This window comes from Lygodium microphyllum, chromosome 11, assembly GCF_053477565.2.
Source record: "Lygodium microphyllum isolate KBCC chromosome 11, Lygodium_microphyllum_v1.1.10, whole genome shotgun sequence".
In the NCBI taxonomy this organism is placed as follows: domain Eukaryota; kingdom Viridiplantae; phylum Streptophyta; class Polypodiopsida; order Schizaeales; family Lygodiaceae; genus Lygodium; species Lygodium microphyllum.
In genome coordinates, this window is record NC_141145.1 from 126,797,847 (window position 1) to 126,824,050 (window position 26,204).

Here is a 26,204-nt window from a genome sequence, read left to right on the forward strand (position 1 = left end):
CCATCGATATCATAATTGCATGTAAGAAAAGCATAGTCCTCCTCAGCGAGGTTGGTTGAAACATTAGTATTGGTCATGCAAGGCTGATGCCTCTTGGAAAGCCATACTAAGGTTCTTTCTCTTCTTTTGCAAGCCATTTTTAGCATTCTTCAATGTAATAAGTTGGGTTTTGGAATAGTGGCATTTCCTCCTTTTTCTATGACTTATCTCCATCATTAGTGTCCTTGTTTGAAGGTTGGACAACATCAACTTTGGGCTGATTTGCATTTTACTTTTCTTTTACTTTGCCGTTGTACCTAGAAAGCATGGTTGAATCACTTGAACATAGGGCCATGGTTGAATCACTTGAACATAGGGCCAGTCCACCCCAGGAATAAGAGGGTATGCTACTATCAATGATAAATTCTAGTAAGTGTGGAAACTGAGGTAGGACTTTAGAAGAGAGTTCAAGGTGATATTCACCATCTCAGCATCTTCAATCACCTCCTCAATGTTGAGCAACTGCTCACACAAATCCTGAATGCATGTGGTGTGATTGATGTGAGCATTGGCCAACTTTCTTCACTAGAAAGAGATGCAAACTTGATTCATGGGTACAAACATCTGCTCTAAAATAACCGAGCTGCATGGTACAAACATCTGCTCTAAAATAACCGAGCTGCATGTGTACCTAGAAAACATGGCTGAATAATGTGAATGTGGGGCGTTAGTTAACCCTAGGAATATAAGAGGGTGTGCTGCTCTCAATGATAAATTCTACTAAGTATGGAAACCAAGGTAGGACTCTGCAAGAAAATTCAAGGTGATATTCACCATCTCATCATCTTCAGTTACCTCGTCAATGTTGAGCCATTGCTCATGCAAATCCTGAATGTTTGTGATGTGATGTGTCATAACATCACCCTCGTTCATGTGAGCATTGGCCAACTCTTTTCGCTAGAAAGAGATGTGGACTTGATTGCTGGCTGCAAACATCTGCTTTAATCAAAGTTGCATGTATACCTAGAAAGCATGGCTGAATCACGAAAATGTGGGGCCATATTCTTCCAAGTCTGCTCCTCTTGAAGCAAGAGGCCAGTCAATCCCATGAATATAAGAGGTTCAGCTGCCCACCTCAATGACAAATTCAATTAAGTGTGGAAACCAAGGTAATTGTGGAAGAAGGTTCAAGGTGATGTTCACCATCTCACCATCTTCAATCACCTTCTCAATGTTGAGTAGCTGCTTGCATAAATGTTGAATGTATGCAATTGATTTGTCATATGATCACCCTTATTCCTGTGAGCATTGGCCAAGTTTCTTTGCAAGAAAGAGATGTGGGCCTCATTCCTAGCTGCAAACATCTGCTCCAAGACAACCCAAGCTGCATTAGAGGTTTTGCAAGACCGGATGTGACGTATGATAGCTCTTTTCATTGATTGGGCTATCAAAGACAAATCTTATGCATTGCGAGAATCCCATCTCTTTTGGTCAAGTGTAACAACAATGGGGTATAGTAGGTTGTTCTCTACCTCTCCCTTGCACAGGAAGAGGGGTGCTAGGAGCAATTGTTGTGGGTTGAATTTCATCACCTTTGACATAATCTAAGAGATTCTTGGCCTCAAGGAGATGAAACTCCAAGGGAATTAATTTGTACCATCCAATTTTTGTTGGGTATCTCACACGCCTTACTTACGCCTACGCTCATATGGGAGTGTGCGGGTGATCACTAGGACACTGGGGCACTTTTTACTCTCGGTAGGAGAGGTTTTTTCCCCCAGATTATGTGTACTATTTTGTATGTGCTTGTGGTGCACACTTACGGGCACTTACTGTGTTCGGGTGTGAACAGCCCCTTATAACCCTAAGGTATAAGGGTTATCATTTGTACTTTCAGCTAACACTCTATTTTAGTACTATTGCATTGGGTATCGTGCTCAACTCTGTCTCTCACTCTCACACTGTCTACTGCACTTCAGCTGCACCTCGATCCTCTCCCATTTGACATTTGGTATCAGAGCTAGTCAGCAGCTCTGCACAACTCCCGAGGATTCTGCACAGCTCCCGAGGACTCAGCCGCCGTCGCTAGTCAGCTCAGGTTTGGGCCTGCATCTGTTTGCCCTGCGCAGACTCGTCAGTCAGCCCATCTCCTTCCTGTAGCAGCGCCGCCAGGAGCCCCGCCAGATTGGCGCCTCTGTGCCCTAGCGCTAGCTCGTCAGACAGCGCCACCAGCTGCCTGCGCCGCCTGGACCTGGAACTGAAGCCGCCTTGTCTGTCACGAGCCCTGCTCTTGCGTGTGCCAGTTCGTGACCAGCGCCGCCCTGTCTGCGAGAAGCTCCACCTGACGCGCCTCATGTACTTGCAGACGCCGTTGCCACCTAACGCGCCACCTGACGCCGCCTCCTGACGCCGCCCTGTCACGTCCTTGCCAGCTGACGCCCTGTCCCGCCATGCCCTGACGTGCCGCCTGTGTCCTGACGCGCCATCCTGTACCTTGTACCTGTGCGTCAGTCCGACTGTACCCAGCAGTCATTACCTCGGGAATCGTGCCCGTCGTCAACACGCAGAGGTAACATTCTGCACTTTTCTTTTACACAGGAGTTCGTGCAACAGGTTCAGGTTCAGCATTGGGAAACGTGCTGAACAGCAGGTTCAGTTTTCAGCATTGGGAAACGTGCTGTGTCAGTCTGTGACACATTGAATGCACATTTTGGGGCTTTTGTAACAGACATTTGTGACAGAAATTTTGGGCAGAAAATTTTGGGGCTTTTGATGTTTTAGTGCTGCTGAGCACTAATTGCACCTTGGGAAGCGTGCATCAGTGACAGTTTTTTTTTGACAGAGTACCCTTTGCACATTAATTGCAGACTTGTGTTTGCTGCAATTTCTGGAAATTTGCAGATTTCCAGCCCGTACTGCATTGACATTGCTCTATTGCCTTTTGGGAAATAATGGCAAATCAGGGAGGAGATGTATTCACCTATGTGTCCAAGGAAGACCGATTGGATGGGAACAATTATTCCCTTTGGTCTTTCATGATGAAGAATGTATTAGTGGCCAAAAATTTGTGGGATTATGTCAGTGGAGAGGAAGCACGACCGGGAGTTGTGGCTCCCGCTACTCCTCCTCCAGGAGGACGTGCAAGAGGGCAACCTCAGCCCCCTCCACCTCAGCCCGCTCAGCCACTTCCCCCAAGAACTGCAGCTCAGAAAGCTTGGGATACACGGGATGCACAGGCTATGTCGCTGATTGCATTGGCAGTTCAGCGTTCTATCATTCCTCATATTCGTTCAGCAGCTTCTTCACAAGAAGCTTGGTTGACATTGGAGCAGATGTTTGCAGGAAAGAATGAGACTCGCATCTCTTTCTTGAAGAAAGAGCTAGAGACTCTAAAGATGAATGAGGGTGATTCTATGCAGGATCATCTCAACAAAATTCAGGACTTGCGGGAGCAACTCATGAATGTGGATGAGTACTACTCAGATGCGCAGCTGATTTCTACGACATTGAATTCACTGCCTCCCTCTTACTTGGCTTTTCATACTGCCTTGAACCTCACTATGAGGATTTCGAAAGAGCCCATCACTTTCATTCAGCTTGTCAGTTTGCTTCTAGAGGAGGAGCAAACTAGACGGAACAGTGGTGTGGATGGTATAGCCTCTGAGCAGGCTTTTATGTCAAGGCAGAAGGGTAAAAACAGCCAAGGGAAAAATGCTTCGCAGAGTTCTGGTAGTAGTAACACTTCACAGACAAGTCAGAAACAGGGGGGCACGCAAGCCAAGAAAGGAAAATGCCATTACTGCAAGAAGCCTGGCCACTATATCACTGAGTGCAGGAAGCGCATCGCCAAAGAGAAGAAGGAGTCAGGGATGTCTGTTTCTGCAGCTCCTTCCACTGCTAGCGAGTCCGCTTCCTTTGTTGCAGCCAGGGACTATTGTTTTTACACTTGCAGTTATGATGTCTCTTGGGCTGATAGAGCATTTAGCTCTACAGAAGATGCTGACACTTGGTTCTTTGACAGTGGTGCTTCACGGCATATCACATCTCGTAGAGATTTGTTTGCTTCTCTTGGTGCACCTCCCGTTGGGAAGTCTGTTCAGTGTGCTAATAATGCATCATACCCTGTTCGTGGTATTGGGGAGATTCAGCTTACAGCCATTGATGGCTCTATTCTCCGCCGACAGGATGCTTTGTATGTGCCTGGCATTAAGAAGAATCTGCTTTCCATTTCTTCTATGGCACGTTGTGGTTTGCAGGTCACCTTTGATGATGACCGTTGCATGGTCCGTGACAAGGAACACATGACATTGGTCTTGACAGGTTCTCTGTGTCATGGGTTATATGAGTTGGATGCTCTTTCGGTAGATCAGTCTGCATATTTGACATCCACTCTTACTCCTGCTATGTTAGAGGCAGAGTTATGGCATGCTCGTTTGGGGCATGTAAACTATGGCAGCTTGATGCTATTACAGCGTACTCAGATGTTGGATGGATTACCTCTCTTGGAGAGACCTCCTGAGCATTTATGCGAGGGTTGCATTTTGGGGAAAATGCATCGTTTCTCTTTTCCCCGTGATGTTGCTTTTAGAACAACAGCCAGACTGCAGCTTGTGCATTCGGATGTTTGTGGGCCCATGCAGACACAGTCATTGGGTGGTTGTTACTATTTTGTAACATTTATTGATGACTTTACACGTTTTTGCTGGGTCTACTGCTTGAAAAAGAAGTCAGAAGTGTATGATGCATTTTTGGCTTTCAGTGCACTTGTGGAAACTCAGTCTGGTTGCAAGATTAAGACTCTCCGTTCGGACCGAGGGGGGGAATACATGTCCTCTATGCTGAATTCTTATTTGCAGCAGAAGGGCATTATCCATCAGTACACTACTGCATATACTCCACAGCAGAATGGGGTAGCAGAGAGGAAAAATCGGTCACTCATGGAGATGGCCAGATGTATGCTGAAGGCAAAGAGTTTGCCTCATAGTTTTTGGATGGAAGCCGTCATGTGCGCTTGCCACATTTTGAACAGATGCCCTACCAAGGCCTTGAAAACCGTCACACCTTTTGAGGCTTGGCACAGCCGCAAACCTTCTGTTGGCCACTTCCGTACTTTTGGGTGTCTTGCATATGCCCATATTCCACAGGTACTTCGAAAGAAGTTGGACAACAAGGCTGTAAAATGCATCTTTATGGGATATAGCAGCGAAAGCAAAGGCTACAGACTCTATGATCCCGTGACCAAGAAGGTTTTTGTCAGCAGGGATGTTGTATTTGATGAAAAATCAGAATTATCCTTGGCTGGTTTTGATACATATCAGGCTGCCCGTGATGTCTTTGAAGGGCTGCTGCCCATCACATTTGGTGATTCAGCTGGTACTTCAGCAAATGAACCTAATGTTCAGCCAGCTGCTCCTATGGAACATGCAGTAAATCAGCACATTGCTGAAACTGAAATTCAGCAGGAACTTGTACACAGTCAGGAAGCAAGACAGGTGCCTAGATGGTACACGCAGACTATGAGAGATAGTCATTTGGAAACACCCTTGGCTGGTCGTACTCGAAGGCAAACTCGACTGCATGATTCAGCACATTCCATGGAGTTTGTTATGGCAGCATGTACTCATGATAATGAGGAGCCTGAATGTTTTGAGGATGCACGACATAGTGTGCATTGGATGGCAGCCATGCAAGCTGAATTGGATTCTATTCATAAGAATCATACTTGGGATTTGGTGTCTTTGCCAGTTGGCAAGCGTGCCATTGGTACGAAATGGGTCTACAAATTGAAAAGGAATGCAGATGGATCCATAGATAAGTACAAGGCACGGCTGGTAGCTAAAGGCTACGCACAGAAAAAGGGCATTGACTATGAGGAGACCTTTGCTCCTACCTCCCGTATGACGACCATTCGGTCTATGATTGCCTTGGCTGCACATTTTGGTTGGAAAGTGCATCAGCTGGATATAAAGACTGCATTCTTACATGGGGAACTTCAGGAAGAAGTGTATGTACAGCAGCCCATTGGTTTTGCAGTTGAAGGCTCAGAAAATTTAGTATGCAAGCTGAAAAAAGCTCTATATGGTTTGAAACAAGCTCCACGAGCTTGGTACGCAAAGATAGATGCTTTCTTGCTTAGTCAGGGGTTTGTAAACAGCCCATCTGAGTCTACCCTTTATGTACATAAAGAGGGGGGATCCATGCTGATTTTGTGTCTATATGTAGATGACCTTTTGCTCACTGGAACACATGCTGATCAGATTTCAGCATTCAAAAATAATTTACAGCAAACTTTTGACATGTCTGACTTGGGTATTTTGCACTATTACTTGGGCATCCAGTTTGTACATGATGCTAGAGGCATTGGATTATGTCAGTCAAGGTACATTGGGCAACTTCTTGAGAAGTTTGGCTTACAGGATTGCAAGCCAGTTTGTACACCCATGGAACCTGGGCTCAAACTGTCATTACATGATGACAGTGATTTGTTTGATATCCATACTTATGCTCCAGCAGTGGGATGTCTCATCTATCTATGCCACACTCGGCCAGACATACAGTTTGCCGTTTCAGTTTTGAGCAGGTACATGCATCAGCCTCGTATGTCGCATTGGCAAGCTGTGAAGCGTGTGTTTCGTTACTTGCAGGGTACTAGAGCTCTTGGATTGCTTTATGCCAAGGGGGGACCACTGCAGTTACATGCTTACAGTGACTCTGATTGGGCTGGTGATTTTGATACTCGTCACTCCACTAGTGGCAATTGTTTCTTTCTTGGCTCGTCATGCATTTCTTGGCTTAGCAAGAAACAATCCACTGTTGCCACGTCGTCATGTGAAGCTGAGTACAAGGCAGCCTTCACTACTGCAGTTGAGTGCGTATGGCTTAGACGCTTACTTGCTGATTTGGATGTATCTGTTACGGAGCCTACTCCTTTATATACTGACAGTCAGAGTGCCATTGCAGTGGCACGGAACCCTGTGTTTCATGCTCGCACGAAACACATAGAGATTCACTACCACTTTGTCAGAGAGAGGCTACATGCAGGTGATATCAGCCTTGTCTACTGTCCTACCACCAGCAATGTGGCAGACATCTTCACCAAAGCTCTTCCACGAGACAAATTTGAAGCATTTCGCGATGCTTTGAATTTGACGCCCTTTGGTGGCGGATGATCCTTGTACACTTGATCACTCTTCACTCCAGGGGGGTTTGTTGGGTATCTCACACGCCTTACTTACGCCTACGCTCATATGGGAGTGTGCGGGTGATCACTAGGACACTGGGGCACTTTTTACTCTCGGTAGGAGAGGTTTTTTCCCCCAGATTATGTGTACTATTTTGTATGTGCTTGTGGTGCACACTTACGGGCACTTACTGTGTTCGGGTGTGAACAGCCCCTTATAACCCTAAGGTATAAGGGTTATCATTTGTACTTTCAGCTAACACTCTATTTTAGTACTATTGCATTGGGTATCGTGCTCAACTCTGTCTCTCACTCTCACACTGTCTATTGCACTTCAGCTGCACCTCGATCCTCTCCCATCTGACAATTTTGTGCTCCTTGGTGAGGTTGCCAAGAACATCATTGTTATTCCCCGCCATTGCTAAATAAAATTTAAATGGAAGCTGTAACTAAAGCTTCCAATATGGAAGAGTTGTAAAATGAACAAAATCCTCTCTGGGATCCAATGCAACAAGCACATTTGCTGTACCAAAAATATCAAATATTGAATCACTATGTGTAGCCAAAATAACGGTTGTCAATGCCTTGATTTCTGTGCCCGAACTGATCAGAACAACAATTTAATGCTGTATCACCTCTTGTAGTATGCCTTTGAAGCCATTAGAGCGAAAAGCCCCAATATTTTCTACCTAAATTTTGAGAAATTGTAGAAATTCAAAATTAGATACAGACAAGTATCAATATTGGGGATTAATCTTGAGATTTGAGCATGAATTAGAGTTGATTTTCAGTAGAAGCCCCAAATTTCTTGTGCAAATGTTGATGAAATTGTACAATGTCGGCGATTTGGTGGTGATGCACACAAAGGACCTTGAATCGCAAATGGAATAGCTAGAGGCCAAGAAAAGTGTCTTATTTCATTTGGCTTCTTGCACATGGAAGCCTCACAATAGGGAGTTGGTTGGTCCCAATGCAATAGGATGGAGTCTGCAAGCATTGTCCACAACAACGCTTGGAAACTCCAAAGCATTGCCTTTGGTCATGCGAGGTACCTTGGCTAGTATGGAGAGGTGGCTACCGTCTTCTCCATCAAGTTGCACCTAGCCTAGGATGTATATCCTATGAGAGTGCGCAAGGGAAAGAGGAAAGTGAACATAGAGAGAAGAAGGAGCCACCTTCACACTCTCCTTGAGCTTTCGAAGCTGCTGCCCCCAGCTCTCCAAGGTGCCACCCAACTATCCACTGCTGCCACCCAGCTTAATGTTCTGCCACAAGTGTTGCTGCCTGCTGCTAATATCGCTGCCTTCTAGAGGTCTTCTAGTTTGCAGCCTTCTCGATAACTTCTTTGATTGTTGCTATTCATCTTCAAGCGTTTGAAGATTGCAGTTTTGATTCAAGTCTGCTGTCTAACAACATCCTGATCATATGTGGAAGTTGTCTACTATTAGACATTCTCCAGGCTGCTGCTCTTTGGCTGCCACTTGCTCCTTGACATCATTTTCATCATACACAGAGGATGACACACTCTAGCATTCTCCCTCCCGTGCATTCCCACAAGAGTTGGTGGGTTTTGGACAGGTATGCTCGTTGAGCACCCACATGTGTATCTTCTTCATCATTCATTTCATTACTGCATTCATTCATTAAGTTCTTCCTTCTTTTTGCATTTTGCTTTCTTGTTTGAGTTCACTGTGTTGTAGTCTTGTTTGTATACTGCCAGTGTTTTCTTTGGAAACCCTAGCGTATCTTCACACTTGTCACTGAGCTTCTGTAAGATGCTGAATAGGTCGTCAAAGTGCAAGTGTGCATTGGGTCCCCCATAAAACTTGTGAACACTCATTGGTGGTGAACTCTTAACATACTGTTCTAGATTCAAAGGTGCTGACCAAAAGGATAGAAGATCTTTGTTTTTACTGAGTTATAACATTTGGTTTGAGCTTCCATCTCTCTGAGAAGGGTCCCCCTCTTGAGAGCCTTTGTTTGCTAGATACCTTGTATGCATGGATTGGGCCCTTAACCAAAGGAGACATTCTTCTCATAGTGGTGGCTATCAGTGGAGAGAGTGTTACCTTTTGATAGATGAGGATGGCAAACTCAAGAAAGGTTTTAGATATAGTTAGAGTCCATAGGATGGTCTGGACAGCGGTTAGGTTATGGCTCATTGTGATAGGATCCTGTGACATGCATGAGGGATGGTTGGAGGTATTGGGCATATAGGAGGAGGCCCCTTTAAAGAATACAATTGGGGGGAGGGGGGTTTATCGAGATCTCTTTTCAAAGTAGCTCAGGGATGGCCCCTTCTTTAACAACACCACTAGATTGAAGAGAAGATTGAGATGAGCAAGATTAAGAGTGATGCCAATTGTGAATTGCATAGGCATAGCCTTTCCTGTCTAACTTACAGGGATGATATTGACGGATATCTTTAGATTGAGAAATATTTCACCCTTTGTATGATGAGATGTGTGGAGTTAGAGGACATACATAGACATTGCATATGGGATTGCTTGAGGGCTTATGATGTATGGAGGAGAGCCCTTGGGATGGTGTTTCAAGTCACAACAGAGTCTATGACTGTGACATGGGGGATGGTTGAGTGGGTCACGGATGGAGGTCTGGACTGTGGATATGATGATATACAGGGTAATCATGCCAATCTAATTTGGGCCCAAAACTTGAGCAAGATTGCCACCCCAGATTCTTTAGTTAGTCTGGACTAAAGGGCACTATCACAGCTGGGAACTAATAGCTAGCATCATTGCATGGTATATTTGGACTGCAAGTTGAAATCATACTATAGATTTATTTGACATGTCCATTGCAAAAGAAGCTCTCGAGGATTTGAGCAGAGATTGTCCACACTCTTTGTGAGAGAAGGGAGAGGATACAAGGTTGTTTGGAGACTATGAGGAGAAGTAGAGATGCTTTCATTAGGACCTATGATTCTGACACTTTCTTTCATTATCAGCCAGACATGGTTTGACACTATAGACCTTGTGATTGGTTATTCACTCAGGTCTCATAAATAGACTTCCTCTTTGTCATATATTTTTCGTTTTGCAAGCTCTTACAGGACTATTTTTGTACTTTGCTGTGGGATACTTTGTTTGGAGGGGATTTATTAACAGGTTCATTTTTCTCTGAAAAGAATTGATAATTATTGATACACTTATGATTTATAGCATAAAAATGAAACATTCATCTTTGGTTCTTTTGTTTGTGGTTTTTTGATATGGTACGACTGTCAGGGTTTTCCATATCTAGTGACTCTTCTTCTCTTATCTTCAAAGATGTTCTCCATAAGCAGTGCCATTACTTGTAGGTAGATCCATGGCTCAGTGTTAGTGCAGCTCACAGAATAGGAGAAGCTGTGCGTCAGGGCCTTCAAGATGAGCACCCTTTGTTAGAGGAAGTTTGCATACACATTGGTATAGTATATCTTCTGTTTGCCCTTTCTTTTATTTCATAGTCCTATACACTGTTGAAGCCTTTTCAGCTTCTTAATCTAGATGATGTTACATATTCAACTTCAGAGTATTTTCAATGCATGGTTATTTCATTAAACAAGTGAGTTTAATTAACTTTTGTTCGTGCTTTTTCATGGAAAGCCTTTTCATAAATATGCATATTGAACTTTCTAACAAGTAGGCAATAAGTTATCGCTCTTTTATCTATTGAGCTCATAGACACTGTACAGCTTTGACACAAGAAAGGTTGCAGGCAAAATTTTCCTATGATGTCTTTTATTTGTGTCTATCAATACCGTACAGCTTTGACACAAGAAAGGTTGCGGGTAAATTTGTCCTATGATGGGTTTGTGTGCGTGCGTGTGTGTGTTTAGATATATATGTATATGTACATATAGCCAATAAGGTATTGTGCATTTGACTACTGAGCTTATAGACACTACTGTACAGCTTTGACACAGGAAAGGCTGTGGTAAATCTGTCCTATGATGTTCCTTTTTTGTGTGTATGTGTGTGTGTATAGACATATATGTATATGCACATATAGCCAATAAGTTATTGTGCATTTGACTACTGAGCTCATAGACACTAGTGTACGGCTTTGACGCAGGAAAGGCTGTGGTAAATCTGTCCTGTTATGTCTTTTTTTGTGTGTGTGTGTGCACACACACACACAGACACCCCATGTCCCTTTTGCTCTTACCATCTTTGGATTTTGCCAGCTCCTAGCAGTTGGCATAGTTTTCTGTGCATTAGAAGCCCTGTAACAGCTGTGCTGCAACTCATGTTGCAAGTTTGTGCAACTTGTCTTGTCACGGTCATGCCTCATGCCATTACCATTGTCTGTGCCACCCCATAAACACAGACAATGGCAACCTCAGCTTGCCTTGCTCACTGTCTTTCTATTATTCTAGTTGTGTTTCAGCCTTAATGCATCTACCATACCTAGCTTGGGTTGTAATAATGGCTGCCAACTTTGATGCAAAGTTATCGTACATGCTTCCTTCTTTGTACTTGCTCGAGAATAGTATTTGATAGAAACATCTTTACCCTTTTGGACTCCCTTATGCTTACACTTTCCCTCTTCAATGCATTGAAGCATCAGGTATATTATCCCTGATCTGTAAAGCTACATGTCCTTGCCCATCTTAGTTCTAGTGGAATACGTGCTAGTGGATGGCAGACAATGCAAGTGCTTGAGGAGTCCTCAGGTACATTGTATCCAAGTCTGGCTGAATGGTAAACACTGGCCTTGCATACATTCCCAAACAAAAGACTTCGTTCTTGCAAGGTGGCCTAGTCCAAAGGATATACATTAGACTGATGGTAATGTCATATTGAAATTTTCAAGCGATAAGATGCAGAAATGCATACAAGTCCTCAGCCTTGACATTGATGAGAAATCAATTGAGTATATTGTATGAAAGAAGTTTCATGTTTTCAAGCTATTAGATGACCCATCAAGTTAGCTTTGATAGGATGGGACACAATATGATGCTCTAGCTGTCCTCTAGCTCTCTAGAAGGCTCTCTCTCCTCTTAAAAGCTATTAGATGACCCTCCAAGTTAGCTTTGATAGGATGTGACACAATATGATGCTCTAGCTGTCCTCTAGCTCTCTAGAAGGCTCTCTCCTCCTAAAAGCCTCCTCTTAGAATAAAAAACAAATGCTCGGAGGCATTCATCTAGATCTCTAGCCCTGCCGTGTAAAAGTGGTCTTGCTCCCCAAATGGGCTGTTTGAGATCAATATAGCAGCATCTACATGAGGGGTCAATGACTTGCAAGTGTGTGGTAACTCTAAAAACACTTCATTCATGCCGTGTTTTTGAGGTTATGTGGAGTCTCAACATTCTGTCTCGTTGTTGGGACCGATGGAATACCATACACACATTGTTTGCTCTACAACCGTGATTGTTTGGGAGGATTGAATAGTGGTCTACCTTCCTCCTTGGAAGGCATTGGTTTGTGAAAGCTCTCCAACTAGTTTAGGATGGCAATTGAAGGAACCAGTTTGAGAGATGAAAGTAAATGTGGGAGGATTGAGTAGTGCTCTACTTTCTTTCTTGGAAGGCATTGGTTTGTGAGAGATATGAGGATAGTTTAGGAAGGCAATTGAAGGAACCAGTTTGAGAGGAGAGAGTAAATTAAACAAAGAAAGTAATGGGTTTAGAAGCTGGAAAGTGGTTGGATAAGCTCTATAAATTTTCTATGCATGTCATACATATCTGGCATCATGGAGTAGCCTAAATGCATCACAATGTCCAACCTGGAAGGTATTGCATCTCACAATGAAAATTTGTAGGTCTAATCAATGTGAGCCGCAGATATACACATACCCCCCCCCCCCCCCCCCCCCCCCCCCCTTGTTACAGACCTTCACGAGACTTCAAGTCATAACCTGTCATGAGGCACAAAAAGGCACAGCGGAATGGCACATAAGATATATGAATAAGGAATCTTTGTATTCATGATATTGAAAGATACAACATTGAGACACATCTCAAGACTACACCCTAGTGACGTCGCACAGGTGAGGGTTCACCACTGAGTATAGGGAATCACACGTAGAGTGGAAAACAAGCTGAGTTCAGAGTCACTACTACTCCTTATATAGGTGTTTCTGGCTCCAACGCCATGTATAGCTACAAAGCCCATACCCTTACACTCATCCCCACTTAATGAATTGCTGTCCTTAGCAATCTAAGGGTGGTCTTGACTTATTCTAGGGTCTTAACATAGCTTATGCTATCAAGCTAGTAAGTGTTTGGCGATCTAGTACTGACTCATTAGCGAGGTCTTAACGCAGCCTTTTCTATCAGGTTGGTTAGTGTCTGCCGCACTACGACTTGGGGGTCTTAACATAGCTTATCCTATCATGCTGGCTAGGGTCTATCCCTCTAGATTTAGTTCTTTTATTGTTTTGCATTCGAGTCCACCCTTGACTCAATTACATTTGAGGAGTGGAGGCTTCATAGTCCTAACTTGAGGTTGGCTTGGCACTTATGGATTTGCATGCCAAGCTTTATAGACGCGATTCCAAGTTGTTGCGTTGTTAGGGTCAAGGCGTGGTGGCGCGGTTGTCACCATGTTGTGCTACGCTTTAAGGGAGGCAGTCCATTGAGTTGCTCCTTGTGTCGGTCCTCCCTTTCTTCATGCTATCGCCTTGGGCCTTGGGTCTCTTGGTTTGTTTGCCTCATCTTTTCCTTGATCTTCTCTATGGCCTCTTTTCCTTGGCCAAGAGATCCGAGTCCCCAAGGAAAATAGCACGATTCTCTTCTTTCCTTGATCTTCTCTATGGCTCCATCTAAGAAATCATTTTCTTCTTCTTTCCTATCATCTTCTTCTATCTCCTCCCATATTTGCATGTTTCTCTTCTTCAGTGCTTTTCCTAGCCTATCATCATTGAACTGTGAGGGTTTGGTTGATTCTTGTTGGGGTTGTCAGGGTCGAGGTGTTCCAAGATCTGGGATGAGCTCATCCTTCCCCTCTTCTTCTGTTCCTTCACCTATATCATCATCTATAGTAGAAGTGTTGGCTCCATGTAGCAGATGCCCTACCCCAGGTGCTTTCGCCCTTCTATTCTCATCTTCTAACTCTATCTCTTCATCTACTTCTTCATCTTCTTCATCGTCAAAGGCATCCCGTGCCTCACAAGAGGGCGCCGACCTGCCTCACCCTCAATCTCAATGGGTGGAGGTGTTCCAAGATCAAGATCGAGCGCATCCTCCCCCTTCTCTTTTTCTAACACCGGTTCTTCATTCAACTGGGCTGCAACTTGTGGGTGCAATGGTTCATCCTTCTGACATGTCCACCTTGCTTCATCTTCTTTTTTGTATCCTAACTCCATCATAGTATTTTCTACCTTTGAACTCACATCCACTTTCCATCCTTCTCCCTTCACATAATATTCCATCATTTCTTCTTCTTCTTGAACTCCTTAAGGTTGTCATTCTTCGGGATAGGGGTAGTCGGTGTAGAGGTATTCTTCATTTGGGTGGTAGTCGATGGGAACATCTTCAGGATAGCGGTATCCATCTCCTTCAGGGGGTATTCGTTGTCGAAGTATTACTCTTCAGGGTTTGGGTAGTAATCTTCCGGGTTGTAGTCGGGGTAGTAACCATCTGCTTCTTCTTGTCGGGGACGAGGTGTTCCAAGATCCGGTTTGAGCTCCTTTTCACCCTTGTCTTCATCTTCATCTTTATCCGACCATATTTCTTCTTCTTTTACCTGTTTATGCTTCTCTTGGCTCTTTGGTTCTTCTTTGGTTTGGCTTCACTCCATTCTTTAGTTCTTGGACTCTTTCAGCCCGCATCTACTTCAAGTATGTTTCGGCTCTCTCTTTGGCTTCTTTAGATCCAGAGGTAGTCTCCTAGTCCCACCTTAGCATGATTTTCTCTTGTAACTCCGTGTTGAGGTCTCGGGCCATCTTCACTGTCTGGCTCTCTCTCACACCATGATGGTACAATGGTGTACTCTATCCAACATCTTGAAAACCCTCACACATGGTTCCATTAAAAATGCATTAGAAAAGGAGCAAGGTTCTCATATGCATTGAATAAGTTACTCTTCAAGTAGTTCATCATGATCTTGTGGCTTCCAATGCTGTAGTCTGTCGATTGTATTTCCCACCATCCTATGGTAAAACAAACTACAAGGCTGGCAAGCAAGGCCCTTGTGGGGGAGACATAGTGGGCTGTCCTTGTGCATCTTGTAGATTCTTTGTGTAGGTGTACCATGCTCATGGTGTTATCATTGTGGTACTTGTTTGTCTCTCCTCAAACATCTTCCATCCCCTCGTTTTGTCTTGCCCCGAGAACAGTTGGTATATTTCTGCCTCTAGTTTAGCTAATATATACCCATTTCTTTCTCCGCACTAGGCATCAAAAGATTGATTGAGCTTCCCTATGTCTAACAGCCCTAGTAGCTGCAATTGTGCCATGTCTCAGGATGCTAAGCATCATACCGACTGCTTTATGGAGCAGTACTGCATGGAGGGGTGGAAGAAACCATATTATGAGTGAAGACATGTGCCATTGATGCATGCAAAAGTCCTCCCTCCAATATTTTGCTATCATCCGAGATTGTAGTGTGAACCCATAGTGAACAATCCATCATATACTTCACACTTGTATACATGAGTAGTTCTCTTGTAGAAATTGGTATCTAGGGTGTTTTCTTTGAGCAGTAAGGGAGGTCAGCCACCTGCCATTGTGGAACTCAAATATGCATATCATCCACCCTACAACAATAGGCCTTGTGGAGAAGTAAGATCACTTATATTAGGTAGCAACAAGGGTGACCCCTTCAAATAATCCACTGCACTTCATCCCTCTTGGGTTCTAACATGTGAGCCTATGGAGATATGGTAGGGTTCACAAAAGAAAACATTGAGTGTATGAGCATGACCAAAATATAGAGAACTCAAACAAAATGCAAAATGCAAAACAAAAACGGAGAAGAAAGATAACAATGTAGTGAATGAATGAATTCTGTACATGAAGGAAAGAGTGCACAAGATGCTGAAGGGGAGAGCTGTCCAACAACTGATAGCTCTCATGGGAGTCTGCTGAGGGAGATGTGGATGTGGATGTCCACTAGAAACAAATCTAGAGTTCTGTAACCACTTGTTGGAGCTGAGATGAGCCTGAAAGTGGAAGGGCAGCAGGCTGGAAACCGAATATGTAGCAATCTCTTGGGCTGGAACAGGTAAATGTAGCAATGTGGCCACTTGAGGATGATGGTAGCATGTGATCACCGAAGACTATTGGAAGCTGGGTGGCGATAGAGGAAGGTGAAGATGATGCTGATTGGGCCTGCATTGGAGTAAACAAAAGCTGCAGCATGCACTAGAAGTGTCTGGACATCGAACTGGTAAACGTAGCAATGTAGCCACTTGAGGATGATGATGGCCTCTGATCACCAAAGACTACAAGAAGCTGGGTGACAATAGAGGAAGGTGAAGATGATGCTGATTGGGCCTACATTGGAGTAAACACAAGCGTAGCATGCACTGGAAGTGGCTGGACAGCAAGACATCCAAAGTGGACAAGGCACGAGGGGCTAGTGATGATGTGGCAGTAGTCGCTATGGGCTGGATAGCTAGTTGAGGGAGAGTTGATGGCTAAAACTTGCAAAACAAGGGATGAGATTGAATGGTAGGAAGCCTGTCTATTTATAATGGAATGGATCATGCCAAAGTAGTGTTTGGCTTATGGGAGATAGACACTCTAGGACGGCACATTGTTTAATGAGACATTGGGTAATTTACATGTTTTGGGGTTGTTTCAAGGGCTAATTAGTTTATAATGCATTTTTTAGCTCAACACCTCCACTTAGGCCCAAAATTGAAAATAGAATGGGATTGTAAGAGAAGCTCAAGACTATTTTACCCCAAGGCGTCCCACCCCAAAGTAGCCAGAGCATTGGACAAAGTTTGCACATTGGTTGCCTTGTGGCCTACTAAGACTATAGAGGCAATGGTTATCTTACCAAGAGAGTGCAAGTGATCACCCTAGGGAGGCCAAGGCATTGGACAAAGGATGCTTGTTAGTTGCCCAGTGGCCTACTATGACTTGCAATGGCGGATGAAACCATGTTGAGCTTTTTGTTCCCTTTTTTTTGGAAGGGTTTTAAATCATACTTTTTATCCTATTGAATAATCTGTGCCCCTAGGGGAGAATAAAAGGGATGGTTAGATCCACGACATCACAAAATAGACAAGCTATCCGGATCACTTATAGGTGTCGATGACAAAGGAAAATGGTGAAGTATGGGGGTGCAGTAGTAAGGTGGTAGAAGAACCACCGTTGCAAACAACTTAGAATCTGCTCAGAGGTCCTTTGCACAATGAAATGTGTAGATGAATACAACATGAAGAGAATGTAGATGCAGTAGGTGCCACTTGAACAATGTCCATCGTGGGCAAATTGTTCACTTCCTCAAGCGTCCTTTTAAAAACATGTTGATGATCTTGCAATGCAAAGGGCAATTACAATAGGCAAGGGAGGCTGATGTCAAAGACAATGCTAAAACTTGTAGGTATGAATGAAGGGTAGGAACCCCCTCACAACCATGGATGTTGATGTCGAAGGATTTGATGTTGATCTTCGTGTGTTGTTGAGAATCATGATACAAAATGAAGTTAATGATGAAGGTAGACATGACACCCCTTAGCCAAAATGGCTGAAGGAAAATCAATCATCTCGTACATGGAACATGTCAGTAGTGGATCTCGAGAGAGGGTACATGTGATGACCAATTGGCGTAGGCAAGCCCGAATCTCAACCTCGGGAGAGGGCTGCGACGCTAGTCGAGAATCTCCAAGATAGCAGTTTACCATGTAAATAGACCCAATGGATGATGAAGGAAGACCTTACACTCCCCAACTAGAATGGTGGTGTCATGGGAATGTGAAATTTTTGGATGCTTTGCTTATGCTAGATTAACATTTGATTAATTCAATAATCAAAATGTGCAATGTTGAGATGCAGATGTGATACACGTGATGTATAAGCTAGTATTTCATGGTAAAAGGCTAAGGACCTTGAGGAAACGTGTGTCAAAGGCAAAAGTTGTAACAAGTTATGTCAACTAGGTAATGGTGGTGTCAGCTTGGTCGTAGGATAATTAATTGGCTCACAAGTATCAATGGTGACACTAGGGACTAGGCATTAATTAATTAATTTAATACTTGCCCATAGGTCAATCAAGGTCTGGGACCACTTGGGATTACAAATGGCCTAGCCAATTAATTGGTGGATGGATATATCTAATTTTGGGCAAGGTCAAAAGAGTTGAATTAATTTTCAAAAGTTCTTAATTTGAAAATTAATTAAATGGCTGAAACTAGTTGGAAAATGGATTAAGAAGGTTGCTACTTGGCAAAACTGCCCATGCAAGGGCTATTTAGGGCTACTAGAGACTCATTCTGTGAAGAAAAGCAGAGAGAGAGAGAGAGAGAGAGAGAGAGAGAGAGAGAGAGAGAGAGAGAGAGAGAGAGAGAGAGAGAGATACAAGGCCGGCTGACTTTAAGCAAAGCCTCTGCTAACCAAGTGTATCATATTCTGATTAAAGATCATCAATGGCTCGTCACCAAAGTGAATGCTTTATGGGGATTACGTAAATCCCGGTCATGGTGGAGGGAAACTGTCATGGCGGGCTGGTTGAACAAGACACCCTTCAAATGTAAAGTTTTTCTTTGGCGAATGATGGTTGGTGGTCTTCCGCTTGCTTCGGCTCTCTCCAAGCGACGAATCTCCAATGGCCACTGTTTCTTTTGCACCACTGCTGTGGAATCTGCCCGCCACCGATTTATTTCTTGCCCCATCGCAAAGAAAGTCTGGTTATTTATGTCGGCTGTCTGGCAGGGAGTGGTTGGTTCCACCCTGCGCCCCTTTGATTGGGTTTTCGGTCAGCCCAAATACCCCGCTCCTGCACAGCCACATATGAAGCTCGTGTATCATTTTCTTCGATATTGGGGCTGCTGGCATAACTGGACCGTTCGGAATGCTTTTCTTTTTGACTCCGCCTATAATATTCAGCGGCATATTGCTAGGCTTAAAGGCCTCTTGTATTGGCAGTTGGATCTTCTCCGGCATTCTGATTTGCTCTCTAGGGAGGACTTACGCCCCTGGCATAGGGCAATTTCCTCTGCATCTTTGCCATGACGTTGTAACTTGTAGCACTTAGAACCTCTTCACATGATGACGTAGACTGTCGTCATGTATCTTGTAATCAAGTAGTCTTGTATTTTTTTCGTAATTAATACAATTACCTTTTACGAAAAAAAAAGAGAGAGAGAGAGAGAGAGAGAGAGAAGGAATTTACGATGGCGGAAAGAGACTGTGCGCCCGTCTGGCCCCTGCTGTCGCCTCGACCTGCGCGCCCCACCCCTGCCGTCGCCTAGACCTGCGCGCCTTGTTAGAGCGCACCGTCGACGCCTGGAGATTGCCTGCCTAATCCGCCCGTGTTCGCCTGTGCCCGCCTGATCCTGCTTGCCTGACGGCTGCTTGCCTGATCCACCTGTGGTCGTTTCCTCTGCGTCAGCATGTAGCGCCCTGTTAAACTGCCCCGTCGAAGCCTGAAGACTGAACGCCTTTCATTTGCTGCCCTGTCAGTCATTTGTACAGTGTCTGCCCACGGGTGCCTACCCTATGCATCTTGCTGGGCCGCGACAGAGACATGGAGCCCTAACCTGGCAGCACGTGACTGCAACCCTGCGCAGATCAGAGGGCTGATCTGCTCTTGTACACACACACACACACACACACACACACACACACACACACACACACACAGAGCTAGTGAGAGAGCAAGAGAGTGAGAAACAGAGAAAGAGGACAGAAGCATGGCTGGGCTGGATATGGTTTTTATCGACCAGACGGTGGTAGCCCTTGGTCCGGATTCTGATACAAAGGAACCGGAGGATGATATGGTTCCTTGCACAGAGGAGATGTCTCCTGGTTCTGACCTTTTGCCTGCGGGCAAACGCTCCAAGCATACTTCCAAAGAGACAATGGGTCATCAGGAACGTTCCTATGCGCAGGTTGCCTCTGATTCGGTGGAGTCACAGGAGATTGATTGGTAGCACTTGCTGGAGTTTGCCAATGCTCCGCTTGGCGATTATGTCGAGCATAATCATGAAGCTTTTTCTGACTCGAGAACTGAAGAAGTTCTGGAAGCCATGGTGGACCCGAAAACTATCTTGCGCTCTTTTTCGGTGTTTTATGACCGTGTGGTTATATTCTTCTTCACTGACAGGATCCCAGTGCTTTCCCATATTCGCCAGTGGCTGCACCATTTACTATGAGGGGAGTGTGTTGAGGAGATCTTTGTTGGGCCCCGAGGCTTCTATGAGGTGCTGATGAAATCGGAGAAGCATCGGATGGAGCTCCTATCCAAACTGCCATTGTTCTTTGATCGCCGCTTGGTCCATGTTGTGCCATGGCGCCCTATGGTAGACTTTCAGCGCCAGCTTCAATGTGAATGCCCGGTGTGGGTTGAAGTGGAAAATTATCCGGTTGTCTATTGGCCATTGTTAAAGGATGCCATGGCCGTTGTGGGAACGGTGCTGGTTTCCCCAAGCCTAGGGGCCATGAATCGAAACCGTTTGTGTATGTTATGGGACATTGCCAGGAAAAGGCCTGCGTGGCTTCGCCTTAATTGCTCTGGCATGCATCCTTTGCACTTTCGCTTGAAATGGGGTAACTTTGCCGGACACTGCTTTTCGTGTGGAAAATTGGGGCATTTTATGGCCGAATGCCCAGAGAGGCAACCGTCTTTAGATGATACGCATGTTGTGCTGCCTATGGAGGACATGGTGCTTGATGCCCTGTCACAGGAGGCCATCCAGCCACCTAATATTTTGTATAAAGGTAAACAACAGATCCTGGGTTTGGATTCTACAGATCCTGGGTTTGGATTCTACAGATCTTGGGTTTGGATTCCCGTAGCAATGATTGGCTAGAGGCACGTCCCAAAAAAGGTAAAAAGTTGGATGCTGGCCTGGAAGATTCTGGGCCTAATGTTTCACAGGATTCCGTGCGCACGTATATACGTAGGAATGAAATGGTCTCTTTACAGCATGCTGCACGTAACATGGTTCCTTCTGCTCCCCGTAATCAGTCTACGAGGAAAGTATATACAGATGGTCAAAAGGGCCCACCTGTTAAGTTGGCGTTTGATAATAGAGGTAATGTGATTACACCCTGGGATTGTCGTTATCCCTGTTCCACTCCCAAGACAGTGGATATTCCATCTACCTCTAAAGCGGGCCGTCAGAATTCTTTTGCAGTGTTAGCTGATTTTCTGAATGAAGGTGTCCTTGACATTCTAGTAGACAAGGTTAAATCGAGGCAAGCGGTGCCTTCTTCCTGATTTCTTTTTTGAAGATATATGAAGATATCCACGTGGAATGTGCGAGGCATTTGTTCTCGCCATAAGCAACATGCCATGTGGACTGTCTTGTATGAGAATCAGTGGGATATCTTGTGTGCGGTTGAGCACAAGAGCCACGGTGAAGCAGGAAAAGTTGTGGATTGCCATGGGTTTCGCTTGTTTTATGCAAGAACACATGCTATGCACTATTCTGGTGTGCTTATGATTGTCCATGAGAAATACTAGCCTGTTCTTATTAAAAATGATGTACAGGGCCGCTTTGTGGTAATCGAAGTTTTATTTGAAGGAGAGATCTTATGGTTGCTGGGCCTCTATGCTCCGAATGACCCTTCATCTCGACGGGATCTTTGGAAGACTTTGCAGAGCTCCATGTCACTTGGAAGAAGGGGTTTTTTGATGGGGGATTTCAATATGTGTGTTGACTCTTCTCAGTCCACTTCAGGGCATTCGGTAATGGATGCTCCGGAAAGCCGGGTGCGGAATGCCTTGTGCTCTTGAGGTACTTAAGCAAGATTTATGGTCTTGGCTCCACCCTTCTTCTACAGGGTTTACTTTTCATTCCGCACAATATGCAACTACATGGTCGCGGCTGGACCGAATGTATATCATGCAGGATGATGATTTTCTTCCTGAGATGCTGGAAATGAAAGTCTTGCAGCAATATGCCTTGTCGGACCATTTCCCTCTCCAGCTTGACATACTTGCACAACCCATTGCACCTTTTATGCAGTTGCTGGATAGACTGCCTTTACGTTTCAACTCGTCTTATTTGAAGCATCCAATCTTTCAGGGCTATATGGAGCAATTGATTGAGAGGTTTTTAGTGGACTTCACCTCTGAGGGCTCGGCGTCCTTTGAACGACTGCTCTCTAATGTGCAGCGGGTTGCTCGGCAGTATGGGATCCATCATGCCTCTATTTGTCGGAGGCGTCGACACGCAGCGGGACTTACTGGCTTTGGTTCGTTCACTGCTGGTGGACTTTCCAGATGATGAATTTCTGCTGTCTCTGGCGCAGCGTGTGGCTGGTCTTATTAAAGAATTTTAGTTGAAATCTTATTAGCAGGCCAAACTGCACAACTTGACTGACAATTTGCAAGATAGTGCTTGTCAGACTCATAAGTTCTTTCGCGCCTTGCATGTTTCTTTGGCTCGAGAAAATATGGCTAGACTCCAGGATTCAGAAGGTCGAATGGTCACTGATCCGCAGACCATTGTCAATATGTGCAGGAATTATTTTCTGGATCTTCTTGGTTCTTCTCCGTCACCTTCTGACCAGGGTACGCATGCACGCTCTGTCTTCTATGATTTGGTCCGCCATCAGGTTCCACTTGATATGCAAACTACTTTGGAGGCAGATATTTGTGAGGAGGTTATGGATGTTTTGTTACACATGCCTAAGGATAAAAGTCCTGGTTGGGATGGTCTCACCAATGAATTCTTTGAGAGCTCGGCTACCCAACTGGTGCAGCCATTGGCGACTATGTTTCAGCAGGTTTGGGAAACAGGGGTCATGCCCTCCTCATGGAAAGAAGGCCTTATCAAATTGCTTTCAAAGGTTCCTTCACCGTCAAGGTTGCAACATTGGAGACTAATTTCTTTGATGGGTTCGATGTATAAAATCTTTTCCAAAGTACTGGCGAATCGGCTCCACAAGCACCTTCCAGCTATTGTGCATCCTCTTCAATATGGTTTCATTAAGGGCCGCAACATTCTGCATAATATCTTAAATGTGCAAATGGCTATTGACTATGCCAGGCACTCTAGTCAGGAAGTGGTATTGATTCAATTGGATCTGAAAAAGGCTTTTGACTATTTAGACTGGTCTTTCATTGCAGAACTTATGTCTGCTATGGGTTTTGGTAATCGGATGTCCCGATTGATCTACACCATTAGTGCTGCGGCTTCTTCGTGAGTTATGCTCAATGGTGGAGTTACAGAGCCATTTGTCCTTGCACGTTCGGTGAGATAGGGTTGCCCTTTGAGTCCTCTCTTCTTTGCCCTGGCGACCCACCCGGTTCTTTCAATGTTATCTTCAATGGCAGCCTCTACTCAGCTGGCCGGATTGTCTCTTCCTTTGGGACAGCACTTCATTAGTCAATCTTTGGCTGATGATAGCTTTATGATTTTGCGTGCGGACAAGGACAACATTCGCAAGGCATTAGATGTTTGGACGCTCTTTGGTCATGCTTCTGGTCTTTGTATCAATGCCTTCAAATCAGCCATTCTCAGTTGCATGGAGTCTGATTTATAGTCATTGGGTTAACAGGGTCAGGTGGTTCCCCGTGGTTCCATTGTCAGGCAACTTGGGTACCCGTTGGGTGTTGATGTTCGGCCAAAGCAGCTACTGGAATGGATTTCACAGAAACTGGCAGCTAAGTTTATTTATTGGAAGTCGCAAGTGTGGCCCTTCCATGTCCGCCTCAAAGTGGCTCAGACAATTATGCTGCCAATGCTCACATATTTCTTGCCATTGCTGCCATGGACTCCTACTACTTTGAAGGCTCTCACTCGCCCCATTCGTTTCATGTTATGGAAGAAGAATTCATTGCACGCAGGTATTTCGTGGATTTCGTGGTCACATACAGGTAACCCCAAGCGCCTGGGTGGTGGAGCTATTTTGGATGCCAAAACTCATATGTTGGCACTTCGTTGGTCTCTCTTTCGTGCCATGTGTGTGGATCATCACCCGTGGGCCATTATAGTCCGTTATTTTCTTGAGGACAGCGGGCTTCGGCATGGCAATACCCAACTTCGGAGCTCTTGGTGGCATGTCCTTAATGCAGACTCTCAGTTTTCCAGTCCGTCCTCCTCTTTGTTATTGCATTTGGTTGGCTCCTGGAAAGTGGTGCTCCAAAAAGCGCGTTGGCATCTAGTGGAGGACCGCTTACATACTAACTCTTTTCAACTGGAATTGTTGGCGGTCTCGAGATTACTTTCATGGGAAGACAAACATGAGCTCAGACCAAAATTCAACCTCATGACCTGTTTGGGTGTGACTTTAGTTGCGGATGCCACCCTTGCAAGTCGTAATGTCCTCACATCATTTCATACTGCCAGGAGACTTTTCAGAATCCCGCGTGGATACCGTGATTTATGGGAACAGCTTCTGTTAGTGCTTCAGAGCAGGCAACCCTTTCCTGCCCTTGCTGTGGATCGTCTTTGGCAGGATTGGGCCCTTGCAGGTCAGTTGAGTCTGGAAAAGGCCTCTGCTAATCAAGTGTATCATCTTCTCATTAAAGATCATCAATGGCTGGGTGTTAAAGCTAATACTGTATGGGGATTGGGGAAATCTCAATCATGGTGGAAGGCAACGGTGATGGAGGGCTAGTTGAATAAGACACCTTTCAAATGTAAGGTCTTTCTTTGGCGGGTGATGATTGGTGGTCTTTCTCTTGCCTCGGCCCTTTCCAAGCGTCGAATCTCGAACGGCAATTGTTTCTTCTGCACCACTATTGTGGAATCGGCAAGACATCGATTTATTTCTTGCCCGCTCGCTAAGAATATCTGGTCGCTCTTGTTGTAGGTTTGGCGCGCGGTGGTGGGGTTCTCACTAACCCCTTTCGATTGGGTTTTTGTGCGCCCAAAATACCCCACACCACCACGGTTGCATAGGAACATCTTATTCCACTTTTTTCAATACTGGGGATGCTGGCACAATTGGACCACTTGGAATGCCTTTCTTTTTGATTCGGCCTCTAATGTACCGAGACACATTGCTAGGCTTAAAGGTCTCTTGCATTGGTAGATAGATCTCATTCGGTACTCGGATTTGCTCCCTCGGGAGGACTTACTTCCCTGGCATATGGCAATTTCCTCTGCGTCTTTGCCATGACTTGTGTAACTTTTTCCTGGCTTCGTATTGGGATTTTCCACACGTTGGCTTAGAGCCCTCGTGTATCTTGTAATCATGTAAACTTGTACCTTTTTTTCGTAATTAATACAATTACCTTTTACGAAAAGAGAGAGAGAGAGAGAGAGAGAGAGAGAGAGAGAGAGAGAGAGAGAGAGAGAGAGAGATGAGTCTCTTCGGAGACATCTGGTAAAATTGGAACGATACAGAGAAGATTAGCATGTCCGGTGCGCAAGGATGACACGCACAAATCGAGAAATGGTCCTAATTTTTTTTACGAAAAAAGAGAGAGAGAGATGGTGAATCTCAAGGTTGGCCTCTTCATGTGAGACTTAAAGTTGCTCAATGTATCATGATCAGTATGATTTTGTTTTTTTTGCCATTGCTTCCTTGGACTAAGAAGTCTAATTTGGAATTGGTTCAGCCTATCTGATTCATGTTGTGGAAAAAGAATGGGAATCATTTGGGCTAGGTGTGGATTTCGTGGCAGCATGTGACTACTCCTAAAAGGACGGGGAGAGCAGCGGAGAGCAACTTTATTGGATGTTAATTTGCATATGGCTGCTTTGAGACTAGCTCTTTTGCTGGCACTGTGTAGAGAGTCATCCTTGGTCATATATTGCAAAATTTTTCATAGAAAGGACTGGCATCTCTCATGGTAGCACGGATTCACACTTCTTGGTGTCATGTGCTTAATTCCACGAGGCCTATTAAGGTCTCCTAGTCTTTTCTCCTTTCACATTTGATTGCATCTTGGCAGGAGATGTTATGTTTTGCAGTTTGGCACCCCCTTGATTTTTGTAAGGAGGAGAATTTGCTGCAAGGAGAAGT

At 44.7% G+C, this 26,204-nt stretch overlaps 1 protein-coding gene and 1 non-coding gene across 4 annotated transcripts in view; both read left to right on the forward strand.

Moving 5' to 3' along the window:
* The window catches only part of LOC148029348 (Cation efflux family protein), a 146,686-nt gene that overhangs the window by 60,965 nt on the left and 59,517 nt on the right, over positions 1-26,204 (forward strand). For 2 of the 3 annotated variants that reach the window (XM_087688126.1, XM_087688127.1), the window contains one exon: positions 10,482-10,587. The exons of the other annotated variant lie outside the window; for it this stretch is intronic. In XM_087688126.1, coding sequence (XP_087544252.1) covers positions 10,482-10,587 — 106 coding nt within the window. The remainder of the gene's footprint in view (positions 1-10,481; positions 10,588-26,204) is intronic. 3 annotated transcript variants of the gene reach the window in all.
* Positions 25,544-25,646, forward strand: LOC148029349 (U6 spliceosomal RNA). The gene has a single exon (XR_015692529.1). It is a non-coding gene; the product is annotated as a U6 spliceosomal RNA (small nuclear RNA).